Source organism: Vombatus ursinus, unplaced genomic scaffold, assembly GCF_900497805.2.
Source record: "Vombatus ursinus unplaced genomic scaffold, bare-nosed wombat genome assembly UNPS02014810.1, whole genome shotgun sequence".
Taxonomy (NCBI): domain Eukaryota; kingdom Metazoa; phylum Chordata; class Mammalia; order Diprotodontia; family Vombatidae; genus Vombatus; species Vombatus ursinus.
Window position 1 is genome coordinate 5,581,594 of NW_020954588.1, and position 16,362 is coordinate 5,597,955.

The 16,362-nt window shown below is 39.3% G+C and overlaps 1 protein-coding gene across 1 annotated transcript in view; it reads right to left on the bottom strand.

The window, feature by feature from the left end:
- DNER (delta/notch like EGF repeat containing) overlaps positions 1-16,362 on the bottom strand; it is a 344,569-nt gene that overhangs the window by 155,618 nt on the left and 172,589 nt on the right. The window contains exon 5 of the mRNA XM_027876054.1: positions 8,561-8,706. Coding sequence (XP_027731855.1) covers positions 8,561-8,706 — 146 coding nt within the window. The remainder of the gene's footprint in view (positions 1-8,560; positions 8,707-16,362) is intronic.

Below are 16,362 nucleotides of genomic sequence, written 5' to 3' on the forward strand. Positions count from 1 at the left end.
ACACATCCTCACCATTTGATCATGAGATCCCTGAGGTCAGGGTCTGTGTTTTTCTTCTTTTTTGTGTCCCAAATGACTACCATGGTGCCCCTCTTATAGTCAGCACCTAAGGAATACTGGTTGAATTAATGGGATGTTAGTACAGATCTCACCTCCTACAAGCAAAAGAAGCAAAAATGTCTCATTCATTTAAACACACACCTCTCTTGGGCAAAGTCATTAAGGTATATTATTCACATTGGCTCAAAATCAGTTTGCTGTTTTACAGACTAAAAGACATAAGAAGCAGCAGTTTGAGTCTATTTTTCCCCCAAGAGGGAAGAGAATACAAACCCCAAAGATGACATTTTTATTCTCCATGGGGTAAACATCTGGTCAGAGCAATATTCCTGTATTCAAAAGTTATATATGTAAGTCTAAACATTTTTATGATCACTAGTCTACAATTTGCAGAATCATGAAAAATGATTGTTTCTTCTCTTTTGACAGATTTACAACAATAATGTCCTTTGAACAAATAATTCTCTGTAGGATTTAGGGACACACAGTTAGCTTGCTCTTCAAGTGGAATTCATTCCAAAGTAATTTCATTTGAACAAAATCTCCTGAATCATAAATGTGCTTTGAAAGGTCAGGACGAATACAGTCCCTAAGGTGCAATGTTTCTAAAGCATTTTAATCTGGTACCTTGTTTTCATTTCATCAAATGGTCAAACACTGCACATAGCAACCACCCAGGCAGTGGGCTGCCATCTTTAGGTCATAATTTTCTAAGTACAGTCTGGTGTTTGGGGTGGGGGAAGAGAAGTGTGTAGACATGATGTAATCCTCTGCACTAACTTGTCAGCTTTAGACAGTCATTAACTATAAACAATCATGGCTTAACTTGGGAAATTACATTTTGGTTCTCTGAATAATGGCATTGAGGAATGAAGATGCAGGATGGATTGTCTGTTTTATAAAACAATTACTTGGTAATTACTCCTTTTAAATATTTATTACAAGTGGATAAAATGTGTGATATCACATTTTAATTCAGACTCTATTCCCTTAAAAAGCATTCACCCAAGTTTTCTCCCCTTGTCTGGAATGTACTACCCACCCCAACAGCCCAAGTTCTGAGTCTTCTCTCCATCCCTTAATATACCTAGAACCATTATCATTCATTTGCCTCCTTGAATCCCTACCTTATATTAAACAAAGTGTGCCAAAAGACCTATTACAATTTTAAGTTTTAGTAGCTTAAAACCAAGTCTTTTAAGCCACCCTGCACTTTACTGGGTACGTGTTGTATCCTCTCCTACCCCATCCCCAACCTGTGACTGTTTTGTCTTTGCCTCTAACTCCACTCCCTACTGCAGTGGCTAAGAAATAGAAAGATAGATCAATGGAACAGAGGAGACATACAATTTACAGCAGCAAATAAAGTAACCTTGTATTTGATAAGTATAAAGACAAGATTTAGGGGTAAGAATTCATTATTTAGTGAAAATTGTTGGGAAAACTAGAAAGCAATATGGCAGAAATTGGGCATAGACCAATATCTTACACAATCTACCAAGATAAGGTCAAAATGGATACATGACCTAGATATAAAGAGAGAGATTACAAGAAAATTTGAAGAACATGGAACATATTACTTATCAGACTTCTGGATAGGCAAACAATTTAGAATAAATGAGATAGAGAGCAGAGTGAGGTGTAAAATGGATAATTCTAATAACATTAAACTGTGATAGGAGTTTAATAAGTGTTTAATCGACTTCAATATCTCTACCACCTTCATTTCAGTCATAACAAATCCTCAGTAAGGTTTCAGATCATTATTCTTTGCTACCCCAAAAGTGTGTGTGTGTGTTCCTTCAATATGGGGTCTACTTATCTAGCAAAACTATCTCCCTAAAAAGACTCCCCTCAATGGTTGCTTTACTAAATATAAATCATCCAGTCCCCACCAACCTTGGCCATGTCACCTGCTTCAAAGGGAAGGTTCCTCTTTAACCAGAGCAATAGTGACTGGGAATCTAGACCCAACAGAAACAGAACTGCAGTGGTCTCTAAAGGTTCCTAAGAGGAAGGCAATGTACTAATTACCAACTGCCTCCTCAATCCTGAGTGCTATTTTCTTGAGTACAGACCTGTTATTTCATCAGCATAGGGAGCTCCCAGTGTGGAAACCTCTTCCACTGATATAGATTGGCAACTGGTCTCTAATTAATTATCCTAGAATCTAAGAGAGTTGATTAGGAAGCTGAGAGATTAAATGACTTTCCTAGAGTGAAAAGGCTACAGGTCCTCCTGTATCTAAGGATGGCCCTCTGTCCATTATACTACACTGCGAGATATAAAAATATCTTCCTTTATTTCTGGATGGGCTCTCTCTGTGACCCTCTATTCTACCTTCTTACAACTCTACTATAGCAAAATGTCTTTGTAAGGACTGAAAATGGCCTTTTTACAACGAGATTACATTTTAATGAGAATCTTTTCAATTTGTTCTAATTATGACCTGAGAATCATATCTCTGAGATGTCTCTTCAGATGAGTGAAATATTAGCTCTCTTACAGCCTATCAATGCACTACTATTAAAAGTTAAAAAGGGAGACTAGTGATCATTTCAAATCAACAAAATGATCAAAAAAGTGGATGGCATGGAAGAGAGCACAAATTTCTCAAATTATTCTGGCCCATTTCTTTTTGACAAGTAAGAGAAAGAGTTGGTAATGTTATCTAAGTCTCTTTCTTAAGTGACTATTACATTTTTCCTGGATCCACAACATAAGTGGGATTGGCATAATAATGGCTTAGAGAAGAAAATGTTTCTAATCCATTATTCTCAGTAACCACATTCATCAGTCATTTTCTGCTCTCTGATATTCACCAAATGTTGCTTAAATATTAGACATCTGGTTTTCCATCAGGACCTCAGGATGACTAATCTGGTAGTACACTTATGAGTCAAACTTCCTCTATTATCTCATGACCACAATCTTTTAACAATCATTGGTAAACCAAGAGTTAGAAATGTTAGTTTGACTAATTATGGTGCAAATTAAAATAGGGCAAAAAAGCAAAATAACTTTACCAGCCAAACACTTCAAAACAATAACTTTTTATTAATAGCTTTTGTTTTTATATTCTGCTCCCTCCACCCACACACACAGGGAATCATCCCTATAATAAGGAATAAAACAGAAGGAGGGATACAAGTCCAGCATAATCAAAGAGGATGGGAATTATCCTGGGAGAAAATGTCTTACCACATGGTTTATGCAATTAATCTTGGTGGTGAAGTAGAAGAGAAGTCCTTCTAACTACCAAGTAATATTTTGATCATCAATAGAAAAGTATGACTTATGGTGGGAGGAGGAGAACAAGCAACTTTTTTAATAAAAAAGGAAAAACTAAGAAGAAATGCTCACCTGACTGTGAGCTGAAAAGAAGCTTCAGAGAAATGTTCTTTTCAAAAATGTTTGTTGAGCATTAACAAAAAATGACCCATACTTTTCAAGTATGAAATGTCAAGAAACAGAGTTGGTTTCACTTGGTAAACTAAAATGAATAACATTACCAAATAAGGGCCTTCCAAAACTCATGGCTGTTCCACCTTGACAGAAGACTTAATATGAGAATATAATGCAACAAAGACTTATTAAGTGATTCCTCTATGGCAAACATTGTGTTAGGGAAGGCAAACCATTTAGACAAAACACAATCCCTTCCCTCAAGAAGCTTATAGTCTAGTTGGAAAATAAGACACCATTCATGCATAATTATACAACATCATATAAAAATTACATTTGAAATTTATAAACACAGTGCTATGAGAAGGCTGAAGAAGAAGGTAACTAGAAGAGAAGAAAAGAGGATTCCTGAAGGACCTGGCATTGTAGTTGCCTTTTCAAGGAAGGATAGTGATTCAACAGGCAAAAAGGATGGGGGAGGATCTTCCAAACAGAGAAAGCAGTGTAAGCAAAGGTGCAGGGGCTAGAGAGTACTACACACAATGAAGGAACAAAGGGTGGTTCATTTTCACCAAGACGTAAAGGGTCTAGAGGAGAGTGATAGTAGATAACCCAAGAAAAGGAGGTATGATGCCAAATTGTAGCAGACCTTGAATACCACACAGAAGAGTTGGAACTTTCTTTGCTAATCAATAAGGAGTCATTGAGGATTTCTGAGATCAGGGCATGCCCTGATCTCTATATAAGAAAGATTATTCTTGCCCTGGATTATTTTAGATTGGGGGAATAAAAGCAAAAACACCTCTAGGTAGGCTCCTGCAATAGCCCAGGTGACTGGTAATGAGGGCCTGTAACTAAGACAAAGGCAGCAGAAAAATAGAAAGGGATAGATTTCAAAGATACTGCCAAAGAAACAGTTGCAGCTCACATTTACCTAGAACCAAAAGGTTTGCAAGGCACTTTCCTCCCACCAACCCTGCAAGGTACAGAGTGCAAATATCCTTATCTCCATTTACTACTTGTACGACCTGAGGCAAATCCCTTAAATCCCTGCACATTGGTCTCCCCATCTGTTAAATGACAGGGTCAGGCTAGATGACCTCTGAGGACTCTTGAACCTCTCTACCTAGTGACTATGATCTTTCTCAACAGTAAGCCCAGTTCTCTGCACTCAGTGGACGTCATTCAGTTCAATTGAAAATCCATTGATTTTGGGTTGGATTTGGTCCTTTGCTCATTTTATATCTCTAATGCTACCAGCTCCTCCATGGTCTCCAGGTGCTTTTGATTTGATTCAATTCAACTGTACTTGCTGAGCATCTACAATGTGCCAGCCACCATGCTAAACAATATGGAGACTCACGTAGCTCTGGGATCTCACAGATCGGGATGTTTCCTCCAGCAATACAGGTCACACCCCATCCATGCCTGCCTGTCCCATGTCTCTTGTCCATGTCCTCCAAGAGCTTTGCCATTGGGAACCCACCCAATGCACTGTTTTTTCCTCACATTCTGAGGGTACTCTAACCTCATGACTAGCCCGTATGTTCTTCCTACCTTACATTTTCCTAATAATATCTTTTACCCCCTAAAGAGGCAGTGTGATATAATGGAAAAAGTATGGTTTTTAGATCCAGAAAACCTGGGCTGAAATTCTAGTTCTGCTACGTTCTACCTTTACGATCTTAACCTCTATGGACCCGAGTTTCCTCACCTATAGGGGGTAAGGATCGATGACTTCTTAGTTCCTTTCCAGATCTAAATGGATAAAGTGTGATCCTAAAGTAGCTATATGGCAGAGAAGAGTGTTAGACTTGGAGTCAGGAAGATCCGAGTTCAAATCTGGCCTCAGACTCTTCCAGTTGTGTGATCCTCTCTCATTATCAGTTTCTTCTTCTGTGAAATAGAGGTTGGACTCAATAGTTTCTAAGGACTCTTTCAGCTCAAAATCTATGATCCTATGCTCTTCAGAGTTCTTCATGTTGCAGCCTGCTCACACCTGCCATGCGACTGTCCATTGTGCTCTGTGATATAGCACTGGGGCTACAAAGACAGAATTGAAAACGGTCCCTACCCTCAAGGAGTTTGCCGTCTCCATTGCCCATAATGAACAGCTTTTCCCTAAAGTTTTGGCGGGGTTATTTTTCTTCTGGTCCATTTTTGACCACAGTCAGAGAAAAGCACTTGAATATCCTCTCCTTTGCTACAGGGTATATTGATTAATGAGACTTCCCCAAGGAAAGGGAAGAAAATCTTCCAAATTGGCTGAGAAGTAAGACAGTGGAATCTAAAAGGCAAGTTTATCTGGTGGAAAAGAAATCTTCTCCTTGGGTTTCTTTCACCTTTTGACCTCAGTCCCGTCCATCGGCCCCAAGGCAAGAATATGTTCTGGCTCTGACTTTTCTTTGTGCTCATTTTCATCCCTTGGACAAAGCTTTCTAGTCACGACTGAGCCGCCTATCCATTTCATGGCTAAATTCTGCCCCCTACAGATGATTTCTCTCAGGAATATGATATTAAATTGGGTCAAAATACTATTGTTAATATAATTCATTGTTGTCGTTGTTGTTTGTCCTTCAGTCTTAAAGAAGCCCATGACATCAGGAAGGTGATGCTATGGCTTGCGAGTGAATTGGATTTAAGTGAGGGAGGGTCGTGCAAAGTCACACATTGATGTGTTAGTTAACGATGTAATACAATATTAAATTATATGACACAATTTATACAAATATAAAATATCAGTTTTGTAGATTGTTACAGCTAGAAAAAAAGGTCAGCTTGTCCAAACCTCTCATTTATTGATGAAGCAACAGCCCCAGAGAGATGAATTAGCTAAGGTTACACAGAAAATGGTTCAAGCAGGATTCAAACCAGCTCACCGGGCTCCAGATACAATGCTTTTCCCCCCACTGGACCTTGTTACATCTCCTATACTAGGCTTCCTCTTCTAATTCTCACGGTTGCTGATTTTGAAATTTTCAGCTATTCCAATAAAGAACTGCAAAAGCTGCTATCTATAAACTCAGAAAACAATGTCTATTTTCCTTTTTAAAATTTTTAATCTTACTTTATTGATATCTTGTTTTTATATCCCTTCATTTCTGAATACATCCCACATCCATCCCTTACCCTTTAGTTCAGACAAGGCAACAATGTAAAAGATGCTGAACCTGGAGTCAAGAAGACTAGAGTTCAAATCAGCCTCAGATCCTTACCAGTGTGACCCTGGGCAAGTCAATTAGCTTCTGTGAGACTCAGTTTCCTCAACTGTAAAATGGCAACAATAATAAGAGCATCTACCTCAAAGGGTTTTTGGGAGAATCAAAATGGATAATATTTGTAAAATGCTTTGCACAGTGCCTGGCACATAGTATGCACTATAGAAATGCTTATTCCCTTCTTACCCTAACACAGATTAAAAAGAAAGATTTTAAAAAGCAATTCAGAAAAACCAACACATCAACTACATCTGAGAGCATATGCAATATGCTATACCCTTCATCCTTAACTTGGTCATTCTAGTTACCTGGTGTTCAGTCTCATTTTTTGCTCTTTCTGCTCACATTGTGATAGTCTCTGTATATGTTGTTGTCCTGGTTTTACTTATTTTATTCTGAATTAGTTAATACAAGTCTTTTCATGCTTCTTTAAATTCTTATATGTTCATTTCTTTTGATGGAGAAATATCCCATTATATCTACATACCACAATGTGTTTAGCCATTCCCCCAATGGATGGCTCTCTGATTTTTTTCCAGGTTTTTGCCACCACAAAAAAGTGCTGTTACAAATGATGGTGTACATGAGACCTTTCTTTGACTTCTTTGAGTAGTGAGACCTCTGGGAAAAAGGGGTATCAGCAAACCCTATTTTTCACAAGAGGCTGCTCTTTCATTGGTGGACAAGAGTCACATAGAATGAGAAGCCACGAAAAGGCCAAAATCAGTGAGCTAGAAGAACCCTTAAATGTTTAGGAGGTTCTGCTCCCACTTAATACCAGTTTAGGCAGAAACCCTTGCACAGTTTGTGAAGAGTGAGCTAGAAGAAGGGCAATAATATGAGATGGTAAAGAGAAAAATGGATATTCAAAAGTAGAATGGAATCCCTTAGAAGTAGTGAGCTCCCTGATGTGTTCAAACAAAGCTAGATAATGATATGTTAGCAATATGGTAGAGAGGAGTCCTGCATTAGGTGGGAAGCTGGACTAGTTGACCTCTAAGTTCCTTTCTAACTTCATCATGAACAATCAGGAGAAGAAAGGAGACAGAAGGTATGTGTATAAAAGTTTCTTCTTTCCCATAGCCTCCCACATTTCCCATTCCAAAAATGATCTCAGCTATTAGAGGAGAAGGGCAAAGCCTATTACTTAAGCATCAGAAGAACTCCTAAAAACTTAGGGAAACTTAATATTTGTCATCAAAGGGTCTAAAAAATGAAAGGGAAAGGTATGGCCCTAGCCCTCCTCTTCCCTCTCACATTTCTTCTGGTCCTGCTGTCAGATGGAATACACAGGCCCATTCTCACAAAATCCATCTCTTTTGGGGCAGCTAGCCTCAGACACTTAACACTTATTAGCTGTGTGACCCTGGGCAAGTCACTTAACCCTGATTGCCTCACCAAAAAGCAAAAAAAAAAAAAAAAAATCCATCTCTTCCACCAAAGCATATATCTAGCCTAACTGCCAGCACTTTATGCTTGTACATGAGGAATCTGTGATTGTTCACCAATGTAAAGAATCCCAGGTTGGGAATAGCTTCAACAAATGCTGATCACCAGCCATCTATAATTTAGTACATAAATGAGGCAGTTGATTGATATTTTGAGGGGTTAAGTAATTTACCGAGTTACATGGCTAGTGAATATTGGAAACAGGATTCAAATCCAGGCCTTCTTGAGTCAAAGTCCAGCACTATAGCCAACACCACACATGCTATATACCATGATGCCTGTTTACTGCATTTTATAATCATTATTCAATTATTTTACAAAATCTGCATGTGCGATCATTACACAGATGCACATGAAAACAGAAATACATGTCAGATTTTTGGCAACGAATACGCGCTGTTTAAAATGGAAAAGTTCCCCTTTCTCACCTCTGCTGGTGTGGTAGTACATTTTCCCTTTCCAGAACACTGTCCATCATGTGACTTGCTGTCCACTGGCACACAGGTGCTAACCTTCACGACCACAGTCAAGCGCAAAGCCACGATGCATTTACTAACAGAATCATTCACGAAACCTGGGAAGAAAAGGGAAGAATTTTTTTTCTTTTGAGATAAAGTCAGATAAGCTGTCATAGTAGCAGGATAGAAAACACTATCAAAGTAGTATTCTGGTCTGGCAGAGATAATGAAATTTAACATAGCAGGTGATCAGCAAATATTATGTTGATTAACATTTCATTTGGTCATTAACTCTGATTTTAAACTATATAATTAAACCCACTAATTGAAGCAGAACACAGCAAGGGTTACAGAATTATAGAAACACAGAGTGTGAAAGGATGTCAGAGACCATCCGGTCCAACTGATGCCTGACCAAGAATCCCTTCTACAACATACCAAAACTAGGGGCTGTAGACCCTTTGTTTAAAGCCTTCTAACAAAGAGGAAGTCGCTATCACCTAAGGCAAACCATCCCACTACTGGACACCTCCAACCATTGGGAAGCATTCCCTTTGGAGCCTAAATTTGTCTCTTTGAACTTCCACCCACTGTTCCCCCGTTCTGGTGATTGATGCCAAACAGAGCAAGGCTAATCCCTTTTCCACGTGAGAGCACTTCAAATATATTTAAATATACATTGTCATCTGGTAGTAGTACCGGGGAAAACAACCAGAAGCATTTTCCTGAACTGAGAAAATGTACCTACATCAGTGAAGCCTGATTGTATCACTTTACTGGATTTCTAATTTTCTCATCAAAATCACTCATTTATCCATGTACATTTATTTCCTAATTTCCAAATAATGCACTGGTTCATTTCCTGTGTACTAGACAATCAATCTTTAAGACCATGGCACATCCCATCTAATCACCTCAGGTCTCTTCATGCTTGAGAATAACTAGTACAGCCAAATCGACTGCTGGGGCACTAACATGGACCATTAGGCTGGCCAGGATGACAAGCCTGACTATGCTGTAGCCTGGTCATGTAACACTTCTAGACTGGCCTCTGATGAGACTTGGAAAATGTCTTGTCCCCAAAGTAGTTGAGTCACTGCCCAGGAGTGAACGGCTTCACAGCTAATAAGACGTGGCTTCTACACTCACTTTCCTATGTCACAACTATCCTCCCTTCTCCACCTTGTCAAATTTCTTCCCAAGTTATCCCTGTGGGGAGGCAGTGTTAGATAAAGGGGTTTTTTATTTGTTCGTACCACTTCAGTCCATTTTTGATGGCAAGAGTTCCAGAAATCACAACTCCACCAATTTAACTTGCTTATACAGCATGGGGGTGTGTGGGGTACAGAGACCCTTATCAATGAATCGGAGACTCAGAGATATTAGCAAAAAGAAAAATTCATTTATTAGCTTTCTCGAGAAAGGGCTCCCTCAGAACACCAAAAAATTGGAGCTGACTGGAGAGAGCAGCAGTGTGTTCAGATCAACAGGTTACATAGGTCCTAGCGCAATCCCCTTCCCCTGCCCCTTCCTCAGGGCTTATTAATGCAAGCTCTGAGGGTACAATCTATTCGCGGCAATCTACCCCAGCAACAAAGAACAAGGGAACCTTTCACAACTTGCCTGGAGACAGGAGGTTTTCTTTTTCTTTTTAGAGTAAATAGTTTTAGAGAGGGAGGAGGAGGTCTGATAAAGTTGAAAAGCATGTTTCTTTACAAGGTCAACCAGCTGCAAGTGTTTCAACAGAACAAGAAGCAATTAACTCCCTAAGGAGGCTTCCTTCCTGAGAGATTCTCAGAGATCATCTCTCACAGGGGCACCAACCCAGAAACTGACAGACATGTCAGAAACATATTTAATGAAGTCAATAATGGTTCCACAGCATTCCCTCCATTTCAATGGGTCCCACTTATCACTCCTTTTAAGCCAGAATGGGAGGTCACTAAAACACATGTATTAGACCTTGTCAACCTGTCATTTGAGTTTCATTTCACACTGTAATGGAAAAGCACATTGTGAGAAATTTGGTGGAAAATATTAAAAATAAAAATGGGCTTTCCACATATATATTCCTTTTTTATTCTTTTAAAAGTATTGCAGGAAAGTAATGTTTGACAGGGGTTCAGTTATTCCCACTTCCTATTCCTTAATTGAAATCACAAGCCTGCTGTCTTAATTAGTTGAAGTGAACTAACAACTATTTCTTGCTGGAAACAGGACATCATGAAATACTAAAAATTAACAAGAAGGCCCCACAGGAGGAATGATCTATCTTTTAAGGTATACTCATTTGGTTTTGGTCTTTAACTATGTCAATAAACAAAATGACAAAAGGAAAGAGTAAAACATCATGACAGTTTTCTCATGACCTGAGAAAGGTCAAGCAACCCTTCAGTGGGAAGCGGAGAGATAATTATTACTTCACAAGGGGAATGAAAGGGACAGTAAGGTCTTGGGAAATAAGATCATAAAGTTGTGCCCATTGGTAGAATGGGAACACTTGTACATTGCAGAAATGCCACTTTGAACTGCAGATTTCCTGGACAGGAAATATGGGGAGAGCTGGCTCTTCTACTTCTAAGAGGTTTCTTTTACATGGGAATAACTACCTGAGGTCAGTGCCAAGGGCCACCCAGGTTAGTCCCAAAGAACAATGTCACAAAGGAGGCCGAGTTATCACTCCTCACATAAGCTTCCAAAGTCCAAAGGATCTTAGATTTAGGGTTAGAAAGAATCACAGAGCCTAGCAAATCTAACCCCTTCATTTTATAGTTGATAAAATTGAGGTACCATGAGTTTAAATGAGTTGCCCAGGATCACATGGCAAGAAAGTCCCAATTCTAACTCAGGTCTTTCTGATTCCAAGTCTAGAACCCTATTCATTGTGCACCCTAGCCACCCCACTCAGTACAGCTAAGCTCCTCTTAGCCACTTATGATAGCCTTATCATCCATAGGTTTACCTAAACCTCTTTCCTAAAGACTGAAGTCAGAGGGAGATTTTCAGATTGTGGGGATGTTCTAGTCCATTCAGAGATGAAACAGTTTTGAAAGAGGTTGAGTTCTGGTCTGGTAAGTGGTTGAAGTTGTATGGAAATGAGAGTGCAAGAGATGAGCATTTCAAAAAACTATGAGGACAGAATGTTAGCTGGATCATCCAAATAGACACCAAAGTCTCCAAAGGTGATGGTATGGGAAGGGATGGAGAGGATCATTTAAGCCAAGTGCCAAGATCATAGAGAATGGTGGAACAGTGACTAGAAAGCCAGAAGAGAGCAGGGCTAATGATTGAGAAAGAGTGGTATAGATGGATGGCACAAATGTTAAAGCATCATGGTGGCAAAGGAAATGTCTGGAAGTGGATGTGGGAAGCAAGAAATAGACCAACTCTCCATATGGGTCCTACAACATGGATTGGCAAGAAGCTGGAGGACAGGTTAAGGGGAGGAATAGGTAACAATCAACTGGTAATGTATAGTCCTCAGAGGAAAATTAGCTTCCTGTTCATGGCTATTTCAAAAAAAAAATCAAATATCAAATCCACTCTCAAAGACAAAGGTCTGTCAACATCGAGTATATCCATAACAGAATAGAAACATAGACTTAGAGCTGAAAGAAACCTCAGAAGCCATCTAATAAGACCCTGTCATTTTACAGATGAGGAAACAAAAACCAACAGATATTCAGTGACGCCCCAAATCACAAAAGCATAATCAAAAGCAGAATTCAAACTCAACACCTCAACTCCAGAGCCAGGGTTCTTTTGATTGTACCAATATGTCTTTTTGTGCTGCCTTTATGAGAATGGGCTATGGTAAATGGGAGTGTGAGTGAAAGTGTAAGAGGTACAAGACACAGGGGAGTTTGCTCATTATGGACAGAGGGTTCCAAAGGACATAGTAAAAAGGTCAGCCGGGGGACAATAGGAATTGAGTTGAAGCATGGGTAGGATGGATACTGGGGAGAGTAATTGGCAGAGCAAATGAAGGATGGTAGGAAGCTAAGATTATTGTCCTGGACCTGGAGTCAGGAAGACCCAAGTTCAAATCTGTCCTCAGATACTCACTAGCTATAGATACTGGGCAAGTCACTTAACTTCTCTCAGATACTGTTTCCCTATCTGTAAAATGAGGATTTAATAATAGGATGATAATGGCAGAGTATAATAGTATCCACCTCTTAGAAATGTTCTGAGGATAAAATGAGATCATATTTGTAAAGCACTTTGTAAACCTTACAGTACCATATAAATGCTAGCTATTGTGATGATGATGATGATGATGACAATGATGATGATGATGATGATGATGATGATGAGGCATAGTCCAATTTGTCTTGATAACAGATACTAAGAAGCTAGGAGGAATTGTAGGATTATAGTAGATGCATTGTAGGATTAGCAACAGAAGGGACTTTTTTTAGAGATCAACTAATGTCTCTGATCTTCTATTTTGCATGTTAGGAAACTGAGTCCCAGAGAGGTTGAGGGCTAGTCCAAAGTCACACAGGTAGTCTATGACAGGACAGGATTCAAACCCAGGGCCTCCAACTCCAGACACAGCATTCTTTCCAGTGCACCACAACTGACCTAGAAGTTGTAAAAAGAGTTTCTTCTTCCATAACTGTAACTAATATGGAAATATTTTAACATGATAGCACATGTATAAACTATATTAAACTGCCTATTTTCAGAAGAGGGGAGGGGAGGGAGGAAGAAAAGAAGAAAAATTTGGAACTCAAAATCTTGTAAAAATGAATGCTAAAATTTTTCTTGACATGTAACTGGAGGAAAAATATAAATATTTTTAAAACATTAAAAAAAAAACTTCCCAATGACCTACAAAACAAAACAAAAAGAAGTTGTGAAGAAAGATAGGCAGAGCCAGAGAAGATGGTTAGCAGATGCTTGTACACCCTTCTCTACTTATTTCAAGTGTCTGTTTCTCACAATTCTAAATTATATCATTGCTTTAAGGTTTGCAAAATACCTTCTGCCTAACAATACAGTGACTAAGATGTACAAAGATTATTGTCCCCATTTTATAGATGAGAAAACTGAGGCAGAGAGGGCAAGAGGCTAAGATTTAGCCAGAGTCACATACCCAATAAGCACCTGAGGTAGGCAGTAAAATCAGCGTCCTAGCACCAAGACTATCATTCTTTCCACTAACCCCAACTAGACTACAAATTCTCAGAGTCTGATAACCATGACATATAAAATGTGGCTATAAAGTAATGGAGCCAATTTTTTTAAAATAAAGTGCACCAGAAACCATGCGTTATTCTTAAAAATTCACCTGGGGAGGGGTGAAAATTATTCTGATGATTTTGTTGGAATTGGAGTAAAAAATTGCTGTCTCTAGAGCTTGAGAAACATTGTTACAAAAGTTCAAATCCAAGCTTACAGACTGAGTGAACTTGGACAAGTAACTGTGCCTTTCCGGGCCTCAGTTTCCTCATTTTTAAAATGAGGGAATTATACTAACATCATAATTATAATATTATAATTATAGAATTATAATAATATCATTAGAGTTGTAATATCATTATTGCTATTACGACATTTATAAAGTGTTTTAAGGTTTGCAAAATATTTTCCCTAGGAGACAGGTGTTATTATTATCCCCTTTTTACAGATGATGAAACGTAGACTGAGAGAAGTTAGATGAATTGCCCAGGGTCACATAGCTAGCACATGTCTAAGGCAGTATTCGAACTCAAGTCTTCCTGACTCCAACACTATCCACTGGGACACCCAACTTTAAGAGATGAGCCCTGCAATCTCCTCCTTCTCTTAATCAGTAATCCTGCGCTCCTCAGTAGGGGCAAGTTTTTGTGTCTTGAGGACAGAATTTAATAATAATAAATCATAATAATAGTATCTATATAGCACTTACTATATGCCAGACACTTTACTAGTTCTGGTTTTCTGGAAACAGCCACAAGTCATTCCAAGACAAGGCCCATCCCCAGTTCAAACCCTGCCTGTGTTCACTGAGGAAAAGAGAAAATTTCATATAGCAATATTTCAAGGATTCATGATTTTATCAGTGTGGGTAACCTCTCTATGCCTTAGCAGATGATATTCTCATAACTTGCTATAGCCACCAAGCGTCTCTCTTCAATGGCACATACATAGTTGGGCCTGTCCTCAAAACCTTTGCAGCTTAGGAGCCACCTCTCCGTCCCAAGTATGTGCTCACTGCGTGTCTACCACCTAGAGAAGCTTACATCTATATCGTTCTTTTCTTCTCTTGTCTTTTTTTCCTTTTAGTTTTTGACACTAAATACCACAACCAGCAACCCAATCCTCACCACCTGCTACTGCTCAAAGGCCCTTCCAATTCAAACTTTCAGGCCACAGGTAAGCATTCTCTAAGAAACAGACTAGACATTCTTTGATCTCCCTCTTTCATCTGCTTCGTAGATTCACCCAAAAGAGCGTCTCAGGCAGCTACTCTGAAATATTTCTTGTCTCCTTTCTACAGAGGGTCTCTAGCCCTGACTTTTATCTGAATTAGAATGAGTGACTTTCTTTTTATTACTATCTCATCTCTTCTCAATAAACTCCAGAGCCTCCCTATTAGGGAAGGGGAGAGGCATAAAAATTTATAGAGCACCTACTGCATACTAGGAACTTTACATATATTATCTTATTTGATCTTCACAACAACCCTTTAAGATGGGTGCTATTATGATCTCCATTTTACAACTGAGGAAACTGAGGTTAAATGACTTGCCCAGGGTCACAAAGATAGTGTCTGAGGCCAGATTTGAACTTGAGTCTTCTGGCGCTAGATCCGGCACTCTAAGCACTGCCCCCCCAGTTGCCTCCAATTGCGTCCACAATCAAATACAAGTCCTCTGTTTGGCATGTAAAGCGCTTTACAACCTGGCTCTTTCCTACCTTTCCAGTGTTCTTAAATTCTATTCCCTCTATACTCTTTCAGCCATACTGGCTATTTGAGATCCCACACAAGCTCCATCTCCACAGGATGTCTGGAATGCTTTCCCTCCTTACTTGGCCCTCTTAGACACCCTGACTTCCTTCAAGACTCAGCTCAAAGACAACCTTGCAGGGGAGACCTTTCCCTCCAGATACTGGTGCCTTTCCCTCAAAGGTTTCCTCTATCTACTTTTAATGCATCTTGTATACACTTAAATATGTACACATTGTCTCCCTTATTAGAATATAAACTCTTTGAGGGCAGTATCTGTTTTCTTTTTTCTTTGGATCTGCAGAGATCAGCAGAGTGTCTGGCACACACTAATCTCTTAATAAATGTTTGTTGATTAATTTACCCTTATTCATCTCAGGACATCTGGAGGGCAGCTAGGTGGCACCATAGTGCATAGAGCACTAGACTTGGAGTCAGGAAGACTCATCTTCCTGAGTTCAAATCTAGCCTCAGACACTAGCAGTGCGACCCTGGGCCAGTCACTTAACCCTGTTTGCTCCAGTTTTCTCATCTGTAAAATGAGCTGGAGGAGCAAATGGCAAACCACTCCAATATCTCTGCCAAGAAAAACTCAAAATTTCTGACAAAGAGTCAGAAATTACTGAAACAACCGAACAAGAACATTACCTTAGGAGTTGGAAAAATGCCTCCCTATACACCCCAGGTCTCTTGTTGCACTTTTCTTCTGTGTATTGTGTATATACATGTATGTGTATACAGGTAGATAGGTAGATAGATAGATAGATAGATAGATGGATGGATGGATGGATGGATGGATGGATGGATGGATGATGGATGGATGGATGGATGGATG